Raw genomic sequence first — 16786 nt, forward strand, 5'->3', positions numbered from 1 at the left:
ACTATTTGTTCTAAATGATATTCCAAACTTCGATTACAAAAAAGTGCAGAAACAAAGGATGGACAGTCTGTAACTCTAGATAAAAACGTAGCAACAGAAAATGAACCTTTTTCTGAAATTAAAGAACAAGCCTCGAAGATGTCAGTGCAAGACTCGCAAAGTGATATAGATAATACTCCTCCATGAGATAAGAAATCTGAAACCACTGAAAGTAGTCAAAAAACAGATTCTTCTGGTAGCGATCCATCTTATGTATACATTGAAAGTATCAAAGTGGAAAACGTATTTATGTCTTTTCTGAGAACAATTGCGACCCATAATTATTTCTTTGCGTACAAAGGAACTGCAAATCTGCAAAATGTCCCTTATAAAAGTATTTAAAAAAAGAAGAATTTTTCTTCCAAGAAGAAATGTATGTTGTAAAATTCATTTGATAAAAAATCGATTTTATGAGGAAGAATTATCCAAAATATGTGCTTATGATCAAGAATGCGAGATTGAATCTAAGAAAGTGGCCCGATTCTTAGAAGTTTTGTCAAATTCTAGCGATACTCGTTTTCATGATAAAATTGGTGAGTATGCACTTGCTGAAGAAAGAGTCAGAGCATTGACGGGTTACCCATGGGAAAATATTCTCACATTGCAAGATATGATGACAATAATGCAAAATTCGGAAAATCGCAACATTACTCAAGCCTTAGTCATATTTTTAATTAAATTGAGAATTGGAATTTCCGTTCTTTGTATATCTGCTTTACCAGAAATTGAAGAAAAATTAATACAAAGGTCCATAGCTGCTGTTTTAAAATGTTTTGAAGAAGAAGTTTTACCAAAGAATTTCGGATATCAATCCGTTTTTAGAGAATTTTTGCTCAGTCAAGCATCTCCTATAGCTACAGCACTGTTTAATTTGCAAAATAGATTAGCTTTGATATGTGATGGCACTTATTAACGTCATCAGAAGAGCAGCAATAATGTTTATCAAAGAAAATCTTATTCCGGCCAGAAAAAAACACCACTATGCAAACCTTTCACAATCGCTACTACTGTTTTACTGTCAATATGGACGGATCATTCAATGCAAACCTCAATGATGCAAAAATGTTAGAGGAACTATTAGAGTCTTTTGAAGGTCTTAAGAGTATAATCAAAAAAGGAGATGTTTTCATTTTGGATAGAGGTTTCCGTGACCTTGTTCCGTATTTGGAGAGTAAGGGCTATGAAGTATTAATGCCGGCACTGAAAGGAAAAAGAAACCAACTAACTATAAAAGAATCAAATGAGTCTCGATTGGTAACAAAAGTTAGACGGGTTGTTGAAGCTATACATAGAATAATTGGACAAAAGTTCAAACTTCTACATCATCAACTCCATAATTCTCTATTGCACAGTGCAGGTGTGTACTGTAGAATTGCGTGTTTTTGGAAAACGTATAAACTCAGATGTAGGAAAAGTAGATTTGATTTTAGAAAGAATTAATAGCACAAAAAATTTGAGAAACACCCTTGCAGAATTTGTTGAAGAAAATAACTGGAACCAAAAGACTACACCGTTTCATGAGATGTAGTCGGATGATTCATTGGACTTTCCAGAATTAACAGTGGATGAGTTTAAAGTACTTTTTACTGGCACATACCAATTGTCGCAAGCTGTATGTTACTTATCAGAAATGTTCGGTGAAGGAGATGTATAATTTTTTAAACATGCTAAAGAAGAAATTGCAATAATTAGATTTCAAGTAAGGTCAAGGCATATTAATAGTAAAACATATAAGTCATATTTGCATTATGAACCACATACTTACGGTATCCGAGGTATTAAACGGTACTATTGTAACTGTGCTAATGGAAATAGGACTGTAGGTTGCTGTTCTCATGTTGCAGCCATTATTTATTATTTAGGTTATGCAAGATATTTATCCATTTAAACCAGCAGAACAATTAACTAGCTTATTTGACTTTACAAACGTAGTGTCCGTTATAGAGCAGGATAGCGATGATGACTAAAGTTATATTTTCGACTAAAAATACCATGTAATATTAATAAGTATGTTGCAAATATAAAAGTGAACACAACTTTTCAATATATGAGCTTGTAATGACTTTTTTAAATTTTATACGTGATTTTTTCAATAAAATCCAGTTTCTTTGCGTATTTCTGCATTTAATATTTACTTATTTTTTTATCCTTTTAAGAGCCTACTATGATTGGAAATATATTACTTTAATTAACTTTTACCAATAAAGAAGATAATTCGGTCAAGTATTAGATTACTGCAAATTATAGTAAATGCCAATTTCTCTTGAATCATTTTATTTGTCCAATATTTTAATGATTGACTCACATCAATATAGACGTTCTCATTCATATTTTTATGTATTTTTTTCTCTGTATAATTCAATCGGGCTATCAATTTCACTGTAGGAGTCACCTACAAAGAAACGCCATAAAACAAAAAAAAATGGAAAAACGAGTCGAATTGAATTGATATAAATTGTGTTTGAGCGATATCTTGCCTTATATTATGTACATATATGTATATTTGGGTGTCTCTACCAATAATCATTACATTACTAGTAGAAAAATATTGACCTATTGGATTTTTTTAGTTTTCCGCCGAAATTCCGTTCATGCAGTGAATCCCTGTGCCGATTTTGCTTCAATTACTTTATTTTTTTATTTTTTTAAGGATGACCCTGCATCAATATGGGAGTTATCATACATGTTTTCCATGTAGTTTTTTACGAGAAATACAATGGATTGATCAGATTTACTGTAGGTATTATCTGCAAAGAGTTACGACCAAAAAACGTGAAAAACACGGTTTCTTTCATTTTTAGCAGGGACCCCGCTCGATATCCGGATTTTCAATCATACCATCTTATTCCTTGTAAAAAAGCACATTATTGTAAAAAAAAAGTTACTGTAGGTCCCAAAGGAAGCGGAGATAATGCAGGTTGAATAATTTTCAAATTTTTTTAATGAGGGCGTACTCAATATTATGAGTTAAAAAAATTCAGATAAGTTTGTCTTATTATGAAGTATACTTGTGAGTTTGTTCAGATTCCGAAAGCTTATACACGCGGATAAAAAAAATATTTACAAAAAAAACCGTTTTTTGGCCATATAGAGACTTGGGGGGGGGGGTCTAGGAAGCTCGGGTTTGCGGTAAACATATTCTTTTTATATGTAGAATATGCCTAGAAATTTAGTTGTCCGATCCCGGGAGGGGGGCATTTTGACAATACTAATGGAGGGTACCTTTCCAGTTTTTCCGAGTGCGAGAACATGGGTGGGATGTGTTTTCTACTACGGTATTTGGCTTTCGACTTTTGTAGCCCTTTATTTCAAATCTTATTATGAATATCAAAAAGTCAAAATTATAGAAATGTAGCAAATATAAGAAAAAGTACCACTCATTAAGTATCTAACATTTTGATCTAAAATGCAAACCGTAGCTTGCTAACTTTAAAAATATTTTTGCAAATATATAAGTAAAATAAAATAAAATAAACTAATGCAAAATATCGAGTTGCGCGATATATAAGGCATTTATTTACAATATTTCTGACATATTTCTGTCAAGTTTTTACATATCTGAATTTTCGTAAAAAATAATCGTTTGTTGTCTCTATTAACTAAACTACAATCATAAAAAGAAAACATAGCTACGATGAAATGCAGTAGATCAAAGCTTTATGAGTATTACTAGTGAATAACTGACAAACAGATGCCGAAGGAAAGTATCAAATCTTTGGATTGTTCACCCATATGTAACTCTGAAGGATCTTTTAATATAACAGCAACAGTAAGAATTAAGTCCATACTTCATATTTTTCTAAAATTATAGATTATTTTAAGCAAAATAGTTAAAATAGATCCATATCATTTGGATGGTTTTACGTTTTTTAACGATTTTTTTTCCTATCGATTTTTATTTTAACTTAATTATATTAAAAAAGCACTAATAGTCACTTGACTTATTTGAATTATAAGTTAGTCATGTTGTAACGGAGAATCACGGCTTGGCCGATGTTTTCGATTGGGCTAATGTCGACATCTGCGCGCTGTACCAGGTGGAGAGCATGCATGTATGTGCACACTCTCATGTCTGTACTTTCCTATTTGAGCAGCGGTGTAAAGTGATTGATGGAGCCGAGTGGAGCAACGAAGCGAAGAGAAGCCATAAAACGAAGTAGAGCGATCGAGAACGAAAGATGAAGAGAGAAACGCGAGTTATGTGCGCGGCCGATTCGGAGGGGGATCATGAAAGTGATTCAGTTGAAAGCCAACATTTTGCTTCATAGCCATTTTTCACCAGCCTTTTCGAGTTGCAAGAGTGGTCAGCCTCCGTGCGCCATGGGCTGATCTCTGCTAATTTTTCTGGGTTCTTTCTCGGTAAAGAAAGCCGGCGCTGACTTTCACAGGCCGAAGTTCGCGCTGGCTGGGGAAGGTTGACACAAAGAAACGGACACTCTAATTCAATGATATTACACATGGCGATCTCATTTATTGACGCCTTTTCACAAATATCGCTAAAAGATTCACTTCGCCGCGGCGAGCGCGCTCGCTCAGCCTTTCCGCGACAAGAGTTCGCGAGATCACGCGAGCGAGATCGCTCAGCGTGCGCGATAAAACCAAAATACGCTAATGTCCGTAATCGAGCGAGAGCTGGCGCGAGAGAGATAAACAGGCTTTCGACCCACCGGATGCTGACGGTCCGTCGGCAGAGAGACGACGCCGACGAAAGCGCAGGCCCGCTGGAAACGACGCCCTGGCGATGACTGGGACTGCTGCAGGAGAGGCCGCAGCACGGCCTTTGCCCCGGGGACGGCGAATGGTCGCTGCTTGTCCGGGCTCGGCTCGGAACACCTGGTTCTCCCGGCAAATAGCCGTCGCACTCCCAGCAGTCGTTCCTCTCTGGCCGAAATGTCCTCTCGTTCAGACTCTCCTTAGGCGGCCCCAATTACTTGAGAGCTCGCGCCTAACTGCCCTTCTTCTCTCTTAATTTTCCAAGCCTCGCGCCGCTGCGCTCCCACCTCTCTCGCCGTCAAAAATCAGTCAAAATCGCTCTCTCTCTCTCTCTCTCGCTCTTCTCGCTCTCACTCGCACTCACAGCGACACCTCGCCGATCGTTGCACTCCTCTCTCCAGATCCTGCAACGACACAAGTATGTAGTCGCTATATAGCGTACACTTGGTCGCTGCGTTCACGCGAGGAGAGTGCCGCACACAGGCCCAGCGAGCATCGCTATAGCCCTGTCACAGAGTTTCTTTGTTCGATACACATTCTCACCGAAGACTTTATTTCACGACGATACCCTTTTGATGATGTAGCTGGATTGCGCCCAATCAGCGGTTATCCTCGAAACTGGTGTATATGAAGAACCAACGAGATAACAAACGGTGCACACGTAGTCATTGAGAGGTGAGCAAGCATATCGGCGATCTGAGAAATAAGCGAGCAAGAGAGACAAACAGAAGAAGCAAGCAACCAGCAAGCATCTGAGAACAACTAGAGGTGATGAGTAGCGTTATTAGTAGAAACAGCTTCAAACTAGGTCGGTGTCGTCCGTTTTCTCTCTCTCTCTCTCTCTCTCTCTCTCTCTCTCTCTCTCTGTCTCTTGCATTTTCGAACATAATTCTGACAAGCGTGCAGCTAAGTAGTATTGATGCCCCCGCCGGTTTCAATAGTTGTTCGGTGCGAAATATTTGTCGATCGGTGGAGGATTTGTGACAGGGCTGATAGCGATGTTCGCTAGTCCTTGCGCGGCACTCTCCTCGCATGGATGTAGCGGCCGAGCGTGGTTATGGATGACATAGTATTCACGCGCTTGTGTCGTTGCAGGGCCTAGAGAGGGAAGAGCGTGGCCAGCGGAGAAGAGCGCGAGAAAGAGCGAGAGCGCGAAGAGCGTGAGAGGAAGAGAAGCAAGCGAGAACGCTAAAAGCGCGGCTCGCGCCGCGAGAATTAGGAGAGCGCTGGAAGTATTGAGAGCAGTGGAGGAGTGACCGTACGCTAATCAGGTCACGGCGCGAGATAAGTTAGACGACCCGCCAAGAAGAGCAAGTCCAGGACGAGCGAGAGAGGAGTTTTTGTGTGGCGAATCTCCGGCTGCTGCTGAGCAGACCCACAGCGACCTAGATTCGACGTTCGAGAAGCCGATACCGGCCGCCAGCTGTCAACCAGCCGCTGCCGGTAGTCCAGCGACACCGCTGCCAGCAGGACTGCGATTTCGGCGACGTCGCCTCTCCACCAGCGAGCCACGGGAGGAGCTACCCGGTGGGTCTGATTCTGTTTGTTCCGCTATCTCTCTCTCACGTGCCAGCTATCGCCCGGCGCAACGCCGCGAATTGAATTGTCGCGCGTACGATAGTTGAGCGACTACGCTGCTATTCGCCGCTTACTGTCGCGTTCCGGAGATTGAGCGAGCGCGCTCACCACCGTGATTTGTAAGATTCCGTAATTGTTATTTCATTGGCGTAAATAAAGGTATCGCTTTTCTGTATTTATTCGAATTCTTCTTTCCCGTCATCGCGGTAGATTCGCGCCCGTGGAAGTTAGCGCTGGCTTTTTTTACCGGAAGAGGATCCTTAAATAACTGGCAGGGGGCACAGTAGTGGCGCACTCGGCTGTGTCTATAAGGATATTTCCCTTCCCCTTTGCAGATTGACCAACAGTATTGCCTGCGATTTCTATTCGAATGTAAATAATTTTGTAGACTTTGTTTTCTCTTATATTGGTAGCGCGAAGCTACTTAGATTTTAACTTTGGCGTAAAGAGCATATTTTTTTTAACTATCTTTCATGTATGTATCGGCGTCGTAGTTTAACGAGTAAATGCCTTAATATTAATTGTGTGTCACAATGATTTCAAACCCAACTTTCTCTATATCCCGAATTCAGATTGACGTAAGATTATTGCGTACACCCGACGCAACATTCAATCGATGGAGCGTTCACATCTTTCTAATTCCCTTTTTAAGTAATTTGTGTGGATGGCCGTGGAGCGAACTCATTGGTGTCCGCCGGATTACTCCGTTAAAATGCAATCTGACCAATCCAATAAAAATACTATAGTAATGTTACGAATTAAATATTAAGATGAATAGTTGTAGCTTCTTACATGTTTTCATGTGCTTGAATATTTACTTAAGATAAAATATACTTACAATATTGTTGGTGTTTTAAGTATTTTGAATCCTCCTCTTTGTCGTGGAAATATATCTTCTGCGAAATAATAAATATGACCGACTGCCATTCCAATAAGATCAACCCATACCGCATTACCCAGCAGTACTGAAAATCCAAGTAGTACCCACGGTAAATATGGCGCCTGAAAATTATGATGCATATATAATACAGTAAGAAATCAAATTTCATTATTAATTGACATCTAAACATTATAAATAAGACAGGATTGCAATTTCAATATCTATAAAATAGTGAAGAAATTTAAACAAAACACCCAAAAACAAAAAAAGTACTATAAAATCTTAATTACATGAAACAACTTGATTCAAAAAAAGTGAACACGTAAAACAAACAGGTAATGGAAGTTTATGGATCATAATTGTAACAAATAAAGATTTGTTAAAGTGCGTACGTAAACCATGGAGCGATCCTGGAAGCGAAAATTAACACCCATACCGAGAACAAAACGTACGTGGACGAATAGCAGTGGTCATTTTGATGAGCCGCAACAAGTAAAATAGACTAGAGAAAGAGAGAGAACGAAGTAGAAAGAATGAGAGAGGAATAACTGCAGGCGCGCGCGTAACTGACCGAAAAAGTTTGAAGTTATTGTACGAGGTGTGTTCAAAAAGTAAGGTGACTTTTGAAATTTCACGGGCAACGTACTTTCGATTATCGATTTTATGTTGGTACACTCTTCCCGAACATCTGTACCAAGTTTCAAGTGTATAGCATTTTTTGTTTGGTTGTGAGAAGCGTAAAGGTTATAAGTGTTTTGCGTGCTCGGCGATTTCTTGCTATCGAAAAATATGGATCAAAGGATTTGTATCAAATTTTGTGTAAAAAATAAAATAAAGTGCTCCAAAACACTTGAAATCTTGACGGTGGCATACCGTGAAACTGTTCTGAGTAAAAAAAATGTTCACAAGTGGTACAAACTCTTCCAAAATGGCCGGGAAGATGCCAATGACGAGCCTCGCTCTGGACGCCCAAGCACGTCAACAACTGATGAAAACGTTCAAGCAGTGAAGAAAATTGTTCTGGAAAATCGTCGAATCACTATCAGAGAAGTTCTTGAGGATGTTGGTATATCGCTTGGCTCGTGCCATGAAATTTTGTCTAACGTTTTGGGCATGAGACGTGTGTCAGCGAAGTTTGTTCCGAAATTGCTAAATTTTGACCAAAAGAACCGTCGCATGAACATCGCTCAAGAACTATTGAATGACGTCAACGACTACCCAGATTTACTCAAAAGGGTCATAATTGGTGATGAATCATGGGTATATGGTTATGATATCGAAACCAAAGTCCAACCGTCCCAATGGAATAGCCCAGATGAGCCAAGACCAAAAAAAGCACGCCAAGTTCGATCAAATGTCAAAGTTTTGCTCACTGTTTTCTTCGATTACCATGGCATGGTGCATCAGGAGTTCTTACCATATGGACGTACGGTCAATAAACAGTATTATCTTGAAGTTATGCGCTGTTTGCGAGTAGCAATACGAAGAAAACGCCCAGAATTGTGGAAAAACAATTCATGGCTTTTGCATCACGATAATGACCCTGCTCACTCATATTTGCTTGTGAGAGATTTTTTGGCCAAAAACAACACCACAATCATGCCTCAGTCACCATATTCATCGGATTTGGCCCCATGTGACTTTTTCTTGTTCCTAAAACTAAAGAGACCTATGAAAGGACGGAGATTTGCAACGATTGAAGAGATAAAGACTGCATCGCTGGAAGAGCTCAAGGCTATACCGAAAAGTGCTTATGAGAAATGCTTTGAGGATTGGGAAAACCGTTGGCATAAGTGTATTGTATCTGAGGGGGATTACTTTGAAGGGGATAACATAAATATTAATAAATAAATAAATATTTTTTCTTAAAAATACAAAGTCACCTTACTTTTTGAACACACCTCCTACAATATAAAGGCTGATTGAGGCTATATCAAGAACCAAAAATATCACTCAGCGATCAGTTAAAAAAAAACTACCAGACCGTTCACACCTCAGAACATTCAGTTTTTTAAAAGCCTGAGACTAAAAGTCATCGAAAATCGTGGAAGAAAATATCGTGCATATTAGTCTAAAACAACAAAATGGACGAAATTCTAAACATTCATACAGGGATCGCCTTTGCCTATCGCTCAATCGAAGTCCATGCACATCAGTCTTATTTATCATTACAATTCAACAATAAAGATGAAATCCGAATAGCAATCCAACTTCAGGACTTATGCTTATTACCGTCTCGTAGTATGATTCATATATGTTGTCGATTAACGAAAGATGATGGATGAAAAACAGTAATAAATACCGTATTTGTTAATAATACTCTCTGTACTTTTTAAACGCACCTCGTATATGTATGCAAATCAATGTGAAATAAATGTAAATTGACACATAATGACGAGCGAATTAGAAATCAATTGTGAATAAATAATACGTACGCAAATTTAATTGTGAGGGCGCTAGGAATAGAAAATTGACCATTGATAATTACGAAAAATAACGAAATGAATGATGTAAATTGCAAAACACGCAGCGACAATGATTATGCGAATTATTATACATAACCAAGAAAGAAAAATATGAAAATGCATGAGTGTGACCTTTAAAACTTCTGTATACGTACTCAGAAGCGACGATTAGCGAAACCATTAATACCGACATAGTAAGTTGACCAAATTTGAATTTTCTGGCAAAATGCGCTAGTGACCTCATGAGTATAATAGACAAATAGACAAATTCAGATAAATTTGGGTTTCTGCTAAAATTTGGCATTAATTTATGCTGAATGACTTAGTAGGGAGAGAAAAAGAGAAAATAGCGATGCAGTAAGAGATAATCGGAGCGCACTTGTAATTTCCAAATTTGCATGTAAACCAATGAACCGACTTTTTCTCGAAAGAAGTGGAGTACGTCGATCTTCTTTCGCAGAAAAATGTCGCTCGTTCATATTTCCACGGACCGTCGGATCGCACAGTTATGAGAGAGAATCATTCGAGCTTGCGTTTTGGTGCAAGAACGAAGACACCGCAAATTGAGTAAGTAGACAAAGTGCTACACATCGTCCCAAAAAAAAGTGTCGCTATCTATAAAATTCGTCACCTTTATTTAATTCCGTTACCACCGCATGTAGAATAAAGTAGATCAAATCGTACTAACCGACCGCCATTTCCTGACGCGAGTGTAGCTGACTTTTGAAAATAAAAGAAGTGAACTGTAATTGGTCTTTCTTGGTTTATTTTCGTTTCGCTGACCGATTCCTCTTGCACGCTGACCTCTTTATTTTCAATCGTAGATGAGATTTTTAGTGATAGCTTTAATTTTCGAAATTTTTGCGTCAGTGTGAAGTAGCCACGTGCGGCATTATCTACCGAACCTCGACCTCGAAAAAGGAACTGCTTCCTGAGCTACATAGTATTCCATCATCAGGGAAGGACAATCGAGAGGAAAAGGTGCCCAGTGAAAGTTGAAGCCCTAAGCCCTGTGGCAGTGAGATTTGACGTGCGTGGCCTACTCCCTCCAAAATTGCCTCCACAAGTGTATGTTAGGTGTACTAAAAAAGAATATCCTTCAAAAAAGTATTACAAGGCTCATATACTACTACTTCGTAATTTCTTAACTATACTTTTTGAATGCTTTTATAACTATTGTAAATGCCCCTCTAATTATTCGAGATAATTTACATCTGGGCTGAATATTTTGTATGAAAAATTGATTTTAAATAAAAGTATCTGTTGTTTAAGCAGTGGTGAAAAATAAATGAAATCCATTGAAGTAATCTTTATTACTTTTCTCGTTCTCCTCTTTTCCGGAATATACAGGCTGTCCCATTTTAAATGACGGACCTGAATATCTCGAAAAGTTCACGTTGTGCGAAAAAATTGTTCATAAAAAGTTGTTTAGGACAGTGAGGGTCATCTACTTGTCAGATCAGTGTTCACCTTGAGAATGATTTTCAAGGTTATTTGAAGGTCAATTTTGTTTTTTTTAAATGGAAAAGCCTATTTTTTATCCCGGATTCGGACAGAGTGGGAAATTTTACTTTCAAATCATGTAATATGTGTGGGATCCGAATAACCCCCCCCCCCCCCAAAGTCATGAGTTCAAACCTGCGACGGTTTGAACCTGCGAGGTTAACCTCGAAATGACTTTAGGGGTGGGATGGGGGGTCATTTGGACCCTACACATATTACATGATTTGAAAGTAAAATTTCCCACTCTGTCCGAATCCGGGATAAAAAATAGGCTTTTCCATTTAAAAAAACAAAATTGACCTTCAAATAACCTTGAAAATCATTCTCAAGGTGAACACTGATCTGACAAGTAGATGACCCTCACTGTCCTAAACAACTTTTGTATGTACAATTTTTTCGTACAACATTAACTTTTCGAGATATTCAGGTCTGTCATTTAAAATGGAAAACCCTGTATATTTCGATAAATAATAATAATAATAAATATTGGATTTCTTGATTATTAATATATATATTGTATTTATACATATTTTTTTGATATTATACTGCTGTGAATAAGCTTTATTATTTAATGAATGAAATAATAATTTTCATGCATCAATATTATCCGTATCTACACACGCAGGAGCGCGCATATAGATAGTTTATGGTATAATTTCTATTCATTATATTTTAATTTCATTTCGGTTGTTACAAGCTCAACCTGAAAATAATAATTGTTAAACATTTTTCTCACTATGTTTCGCGAGATTCGAAATGAAATTTTCAAAAATTAAAGGTATTTCGTCCTATGCTGTAGGATTGGACTCTTCAGTAAAGATAAGGCTCAGTTTATAAGAGGCTCATGCCCATTTCTACAAAAGAAGAAATTAGCGTCACAATTTAATTTTTGCCACCTTGGCATTCGGTTGAAAAAATTATAGGTAGATGGTTCATTTCCCATTAAACTACTGCCTGATCTAAACTTCACTTAAGCGTTTTTTAACTCATTCAATTAATGTGTGACTACCTTAAAATAAACAATTTAAAATAATGAATTATTTTACGTTTGTAATACAGTGTAACGTTGCTTTGTTTACTACGGGTGTCTGCAGTCGACAGGAATTACAACAGTGACAGCGGCTAACGTTTACTATGTTAGATTATGACCAAGGTAAACAAATACAAAAAGCTTCGTTAATAGCATATTCTTTTCAATCATTTTAAACCTACCAATCGACTGCTCCTAGTTTCTTTGTCTTTTAATAAATCACTCACATATGAATATCGTATAAATAATTTTATTTGTGGATTAGCTGGTACAAATAGGATTTATTAAAGAATAAACTCCTACGATGCAGAGCTAACCGCTTCTCCGTTAAACACGTATGAGTATACGTGTATTTATCTTTACGTTTGCTACTTTTTTTCCGATGTCTCCTTTTCAACAGACTTGAGCTCACCTTAAGTCACCTGACTTGTGACACTCGATCTATCTTAGGTGTGAGTGACCTAATGTTTACTCCAACTATCCCTTAGATGAAATTAGTTTAAAAATTAACCGGTGACGGATCCATTAAACTAAAAAGGAACGAAATAACGTAATGCGGCGAATAAAATCAAAATCGTTTATGATTAATAAACTGCAGTCTTCGATGGGCCGAAAGACTTGCGCACGCGAATAGGATTTACAATTTTTAATAATATGGAGAGAGAGAGGGAGAGGGAGAGAGAGAAAGAGAGAGAGAGAGAATTCAAAATTCTACTAACGCTCGGCGCGAATACAAAAAAATGGTCGCGATTGACAAAATACTTTCACAAGTACTTTATCGTGCAGAAAAAGGGAGGTGCACTTACCCTGCGGTGGAGTTACGGTGATCAGCCGTAATTGTTGAACCAAATTATTATTGATGCCCCTGTGGGACCAGCTGCGCTGCCTCGGTCACGAATATCGGTGATGACTGCTGTTGTTTTCCTGCTGCTTTAGTTGCTGCTGCTGTGATTGCTGCTACTTTTACTCAGCTTCTTTGCTATCACTCGCGCATATATCCAAAATCCGAAAAACAACTTTTGGAAAAACAGCAAGAACAAGAAAATTTGGCGGTTCTATCGGCAACAGCTGGGGCTTAACTGCAAAATTATACTCTCGCGCGTCCCCCCTCTCTCTTAGACGTTCGCTCTAGCATCGCGAGTGCTATCGATTCGCGAATGTATCGATTGATCGATTCGATTACATTTATCGATTACATTGATCGTTACATATTATATGTAACGATCAATCAAACTTAACGAGTGATATATGGGTATAATATTCTCCAATGAATAATTTATCAAAAGACGAAAAAAACTATGAGTGATTGATTGGCGAGCTTAAAATTATTTAAAACTAGACGACAATATCTCGCTCGCTAACGCTCACTCGGTTGAGGAAATTATGGTTTTTCACAATAATGATATAATGGTGAATGAATCAAAAAAATTGAGAAAGCGAAAATACGAAGTTCAATATGATCTGAGGGAACTTCCTATATATGCAAATGATTGAAAATTGATAATAATTGGAATAATAATGATCATAGAAATTCCGTATCAACGAATCAAATATGTAACGGTCCTATCTATGAGCTAGATAGATAGATCTATAGCTAGAATCACTGCAACCTGTTAAACTCATCTATCTGTTTACATCAATGAGCATATTAAACGGCGCCACCTCACCTATTATTTGATTGTCCAGAGTCTAATTTCATGACCATATAAGGAGCGTGACGTCACAGATTGATAGATATAGATATAATGATTTTTGTTAATTGAATAAAATATGTTAATTAGACGTAATTTTGATATAACAAAGCATTTCATATATAGATTTTAGTACAAATATTTAGAATATAATAATACGAATTGCGTTTAATTATTAAATAATAAGGAATTTTAATATGCAAAGTTAATTCTGTGACACTGGAGATTAAAAATATATCTAACGCGTTATGGGGAATGGTAATTCCCACGAGCAATGCAAAGGCCCGTACCCAAGCATCATATCACAAATTATTCTTAAAGGGGAAGGTAAGGGAGGCTCTCTTGCTCCTCTGAACGATGACGATGGGCCTCGTCATTAAATTAGCGTTTTGGGCTTTGGCTTCAGAGGAAAGGAATGTAAGGCACACACAATAATCACTCGCGATAACCGTTAACAATATTTATCCATGACTTTTAACAATAAAGAGCGACGACGCGAGTTCACGCGTCGTCCTCAACGCCGCGTGCCTGCGCTCGTGCGGACAATCGCACTGGGGCACGTTACAATTATTTTGAGAGAATACAAAGGAGGAACTCGTTACAATTACGGAATTCGCCGTGTTCGCGGAAGATCGCGATTACTTCGCCGACGCGTCATGCACTCGCGGATGTAGAGAGAAAGAGATAGGGAGAGAGAGAGACGACCTGACCTGGTAAGGGCTGCTGGCAGAAATCGCCGCTAATGCCGCTGCTGGAACCGTCGCTGGTAATTGCTGGCAGGCAGGCAATGCTGCTGGACTGCAGGCAGGCTCGTGGCAGACTCGGATATGGATTTCTCGATACTATTGTCGTTGGAAATCCTCTCCCGGTGCTGCTAACTGCTTGACGTCCTCTGCTTCTTTGTCTGATTGGCTCTCTTTCGCGTGCGCACGCTCAGCCGTCAAACGATCCGTCCAACTAAGAATCTCGGCTCGAACTCTCTCTTCTAATCGTTCGCGCGTCGGCTCGAGCGACGCCAGCGGCTTCGCTCTCACGGGCCGATCGCCGCGGGTCACTCGCGCTCGCTTACTTTCTACTCGCGACGCGTCATTCTCTCCCTCTTCTTCTTGCCGCAACCGCTCCCGCTCTAAATTAGCTCCAAATGACTATGCCCGGCTCAGGTATTGGTCCTGAAATAAAGCGATGCGAGCATCGGTATCGGTTCGTAGTTTCAAGCGCTCGCCAGGGCAACAGCGAAGGAACGAGGCTGCGAGAGCGAGAGAGAGAGAGAGAGAGAGAGCGAGCCAGACAGGGCCGGCTATTCTAGCCAGGGCCCCGTCACAATTTGTTTATTATACTATGAATATTAATTATTAGAAAAATGTAAATATTCCATATTCAAAATGAATATCTAAGAAACATGAGTAAGAATTGGTTTCATCAATAACAGTTAAACAATAACTTTTATTAATAAATAATTAATTAATAATTTATTCAAACAGTAAGTTGTATACAGAACAAAAGTGTTAATTTTATACGTAATAATGATAGCTTTGTAATTTATAAATTTTAGATAATTAATTTAGTAATTGCATTATAAGATTATAGAAAAAACCGTAACAAATATGAAAATTTGTTATTATTCAAATGTTATTAACTTATTTGAATATTTCTTTTTAGAAATTACTTCTAAAATTAATAAACGATAAAGTTATATCAAATTTTAATATTGTTCCATTGTAAATATTGTAATATTGCATTAATCAACTTTATTAGTTAATAACTTTTGACGATACTATTTGTGATAATTGTAAATTACACTAAATCGACCAATAACTAATTTTGTAAAGTTTACATGTGATGAAAGTTTAGTGTTGATGTTTATTTACTTTGCAACGATTCCCGAAAATCGTTCGACTCGCGTAGGTTAATAAGCGGCTGAGCGGAATAGCCGCGATCGGTTCGAGAGAGAGAGAGGGTGCGTAGGGGCAATGACCGGGAGGGGAGAGTTCGGTAGTCAGTATGACTGTGTCACTCAGTCTGGCAGTATCCAGCGAAATATAGTGCGAGCCCCTCGTTAATATTCCACAAGTGAGATCCAGGGAGTCGAGGACTTTGTTGAAGTGAGTGGAGTGCGGAGTGTACGTGCGAATAAACGTGCGCACCCACAGCAGCAACACCAACAACAACAACAACAACAGAAGCGGCAGAGTAGCGAACAGGGGAGCAGCGAATCTGCGACTTGTACATCGGATACGGTTGGCCACAGTATCCTCAACTATCTCGCGGTAGGTGCACCATCTTCTGTATTGTTGTTAGCGTGCGATCCCGCGCAGCGCGCGCGGAGAAATTATTTATAGCGTGCGAGTGGTTAGTTCACGGCGATCGCGATTTTCTCTCTCTCTCCCACCCAGGCGTATTGTCATATATATTCGCGTGCGTGAGTCTCTCGGCAAATCCCCCGTGTATTTAATTCATTTGAATAAAGTGAATAACAGTTATTCTTAATCGAGTCATTGCTTTGTCTTTCCTTTGTCCGGAATGCATGTTTGTTGACATTCGGTTCGAATAAGCCGGTAGCGTAGCACGGATCGCGCGGATACTGATAGAAGCGAATTGCAAACCGAGTTTCCAGCAGCGGCCGTAGCAGCGCTGCTAAGCAAGAGCGACAGCGCCGCCAAGTGGTGAGTTGGGGAACCCAACTCGGATTGGCGAGGGAACTCTGCGCAGGCGCACTCCCGGACAAGGTACGTTAACGTGCTTACGGCACGTAGCTAACAAGGCGTCGTTTGACCGAAGTAATACAATTAATAGGTCACAGGTTAAACGGCAGCCTGTTACAACTTGTAAATTAAGAAAATTCATTTCTCAAAATTTGCGAATATTTCTCGAAGATTCGAAAACTTCT

General features: G+C 38.9%; 1 protein-coding gene across 3 annotated transcripts in view; it reads right to left on the reverse strand.

Moving 5' to 3' along the window:
* LOC131667657 (derlin-2) overlaps nucleotides 1-16786 on the reverse strand; it is a 244671-nt gene that overhangs the window by 44896 nt on the left and 182989 nt on the right. For all 3 annotated transcript variants that reach the window (XM_058941236.1, XM_058941254.1, XM_058941246.1), the window contains exon 6: nucleotides 7169-7332. In XM_058941236.1, the coding sequence (XP_058797219.1) occupies nucleotides 7169-7332 (164 nt within the window). The remainder of the gene's footprint in view (nucleotides 1-7168; nucleotides 7333-16786) is intronic.

The sequence above is a fragment of the Phymastichus coffea genome, unplaced genomic scaffold (assembly GCF_024137745.1).
Source record: "Phymastichus coffea isolate CEN01 unplaced genomic scaffold, Cenicafe_Pcof_1.1 PCOF00005, whole genome shotgun sequence".
Lineage (NCBI taxonomy): Eukaryota > Metazoa > Arthropoda > Insecta > Hymenoptera > Eulophidae > Phymastichus > Phymastichus coffea.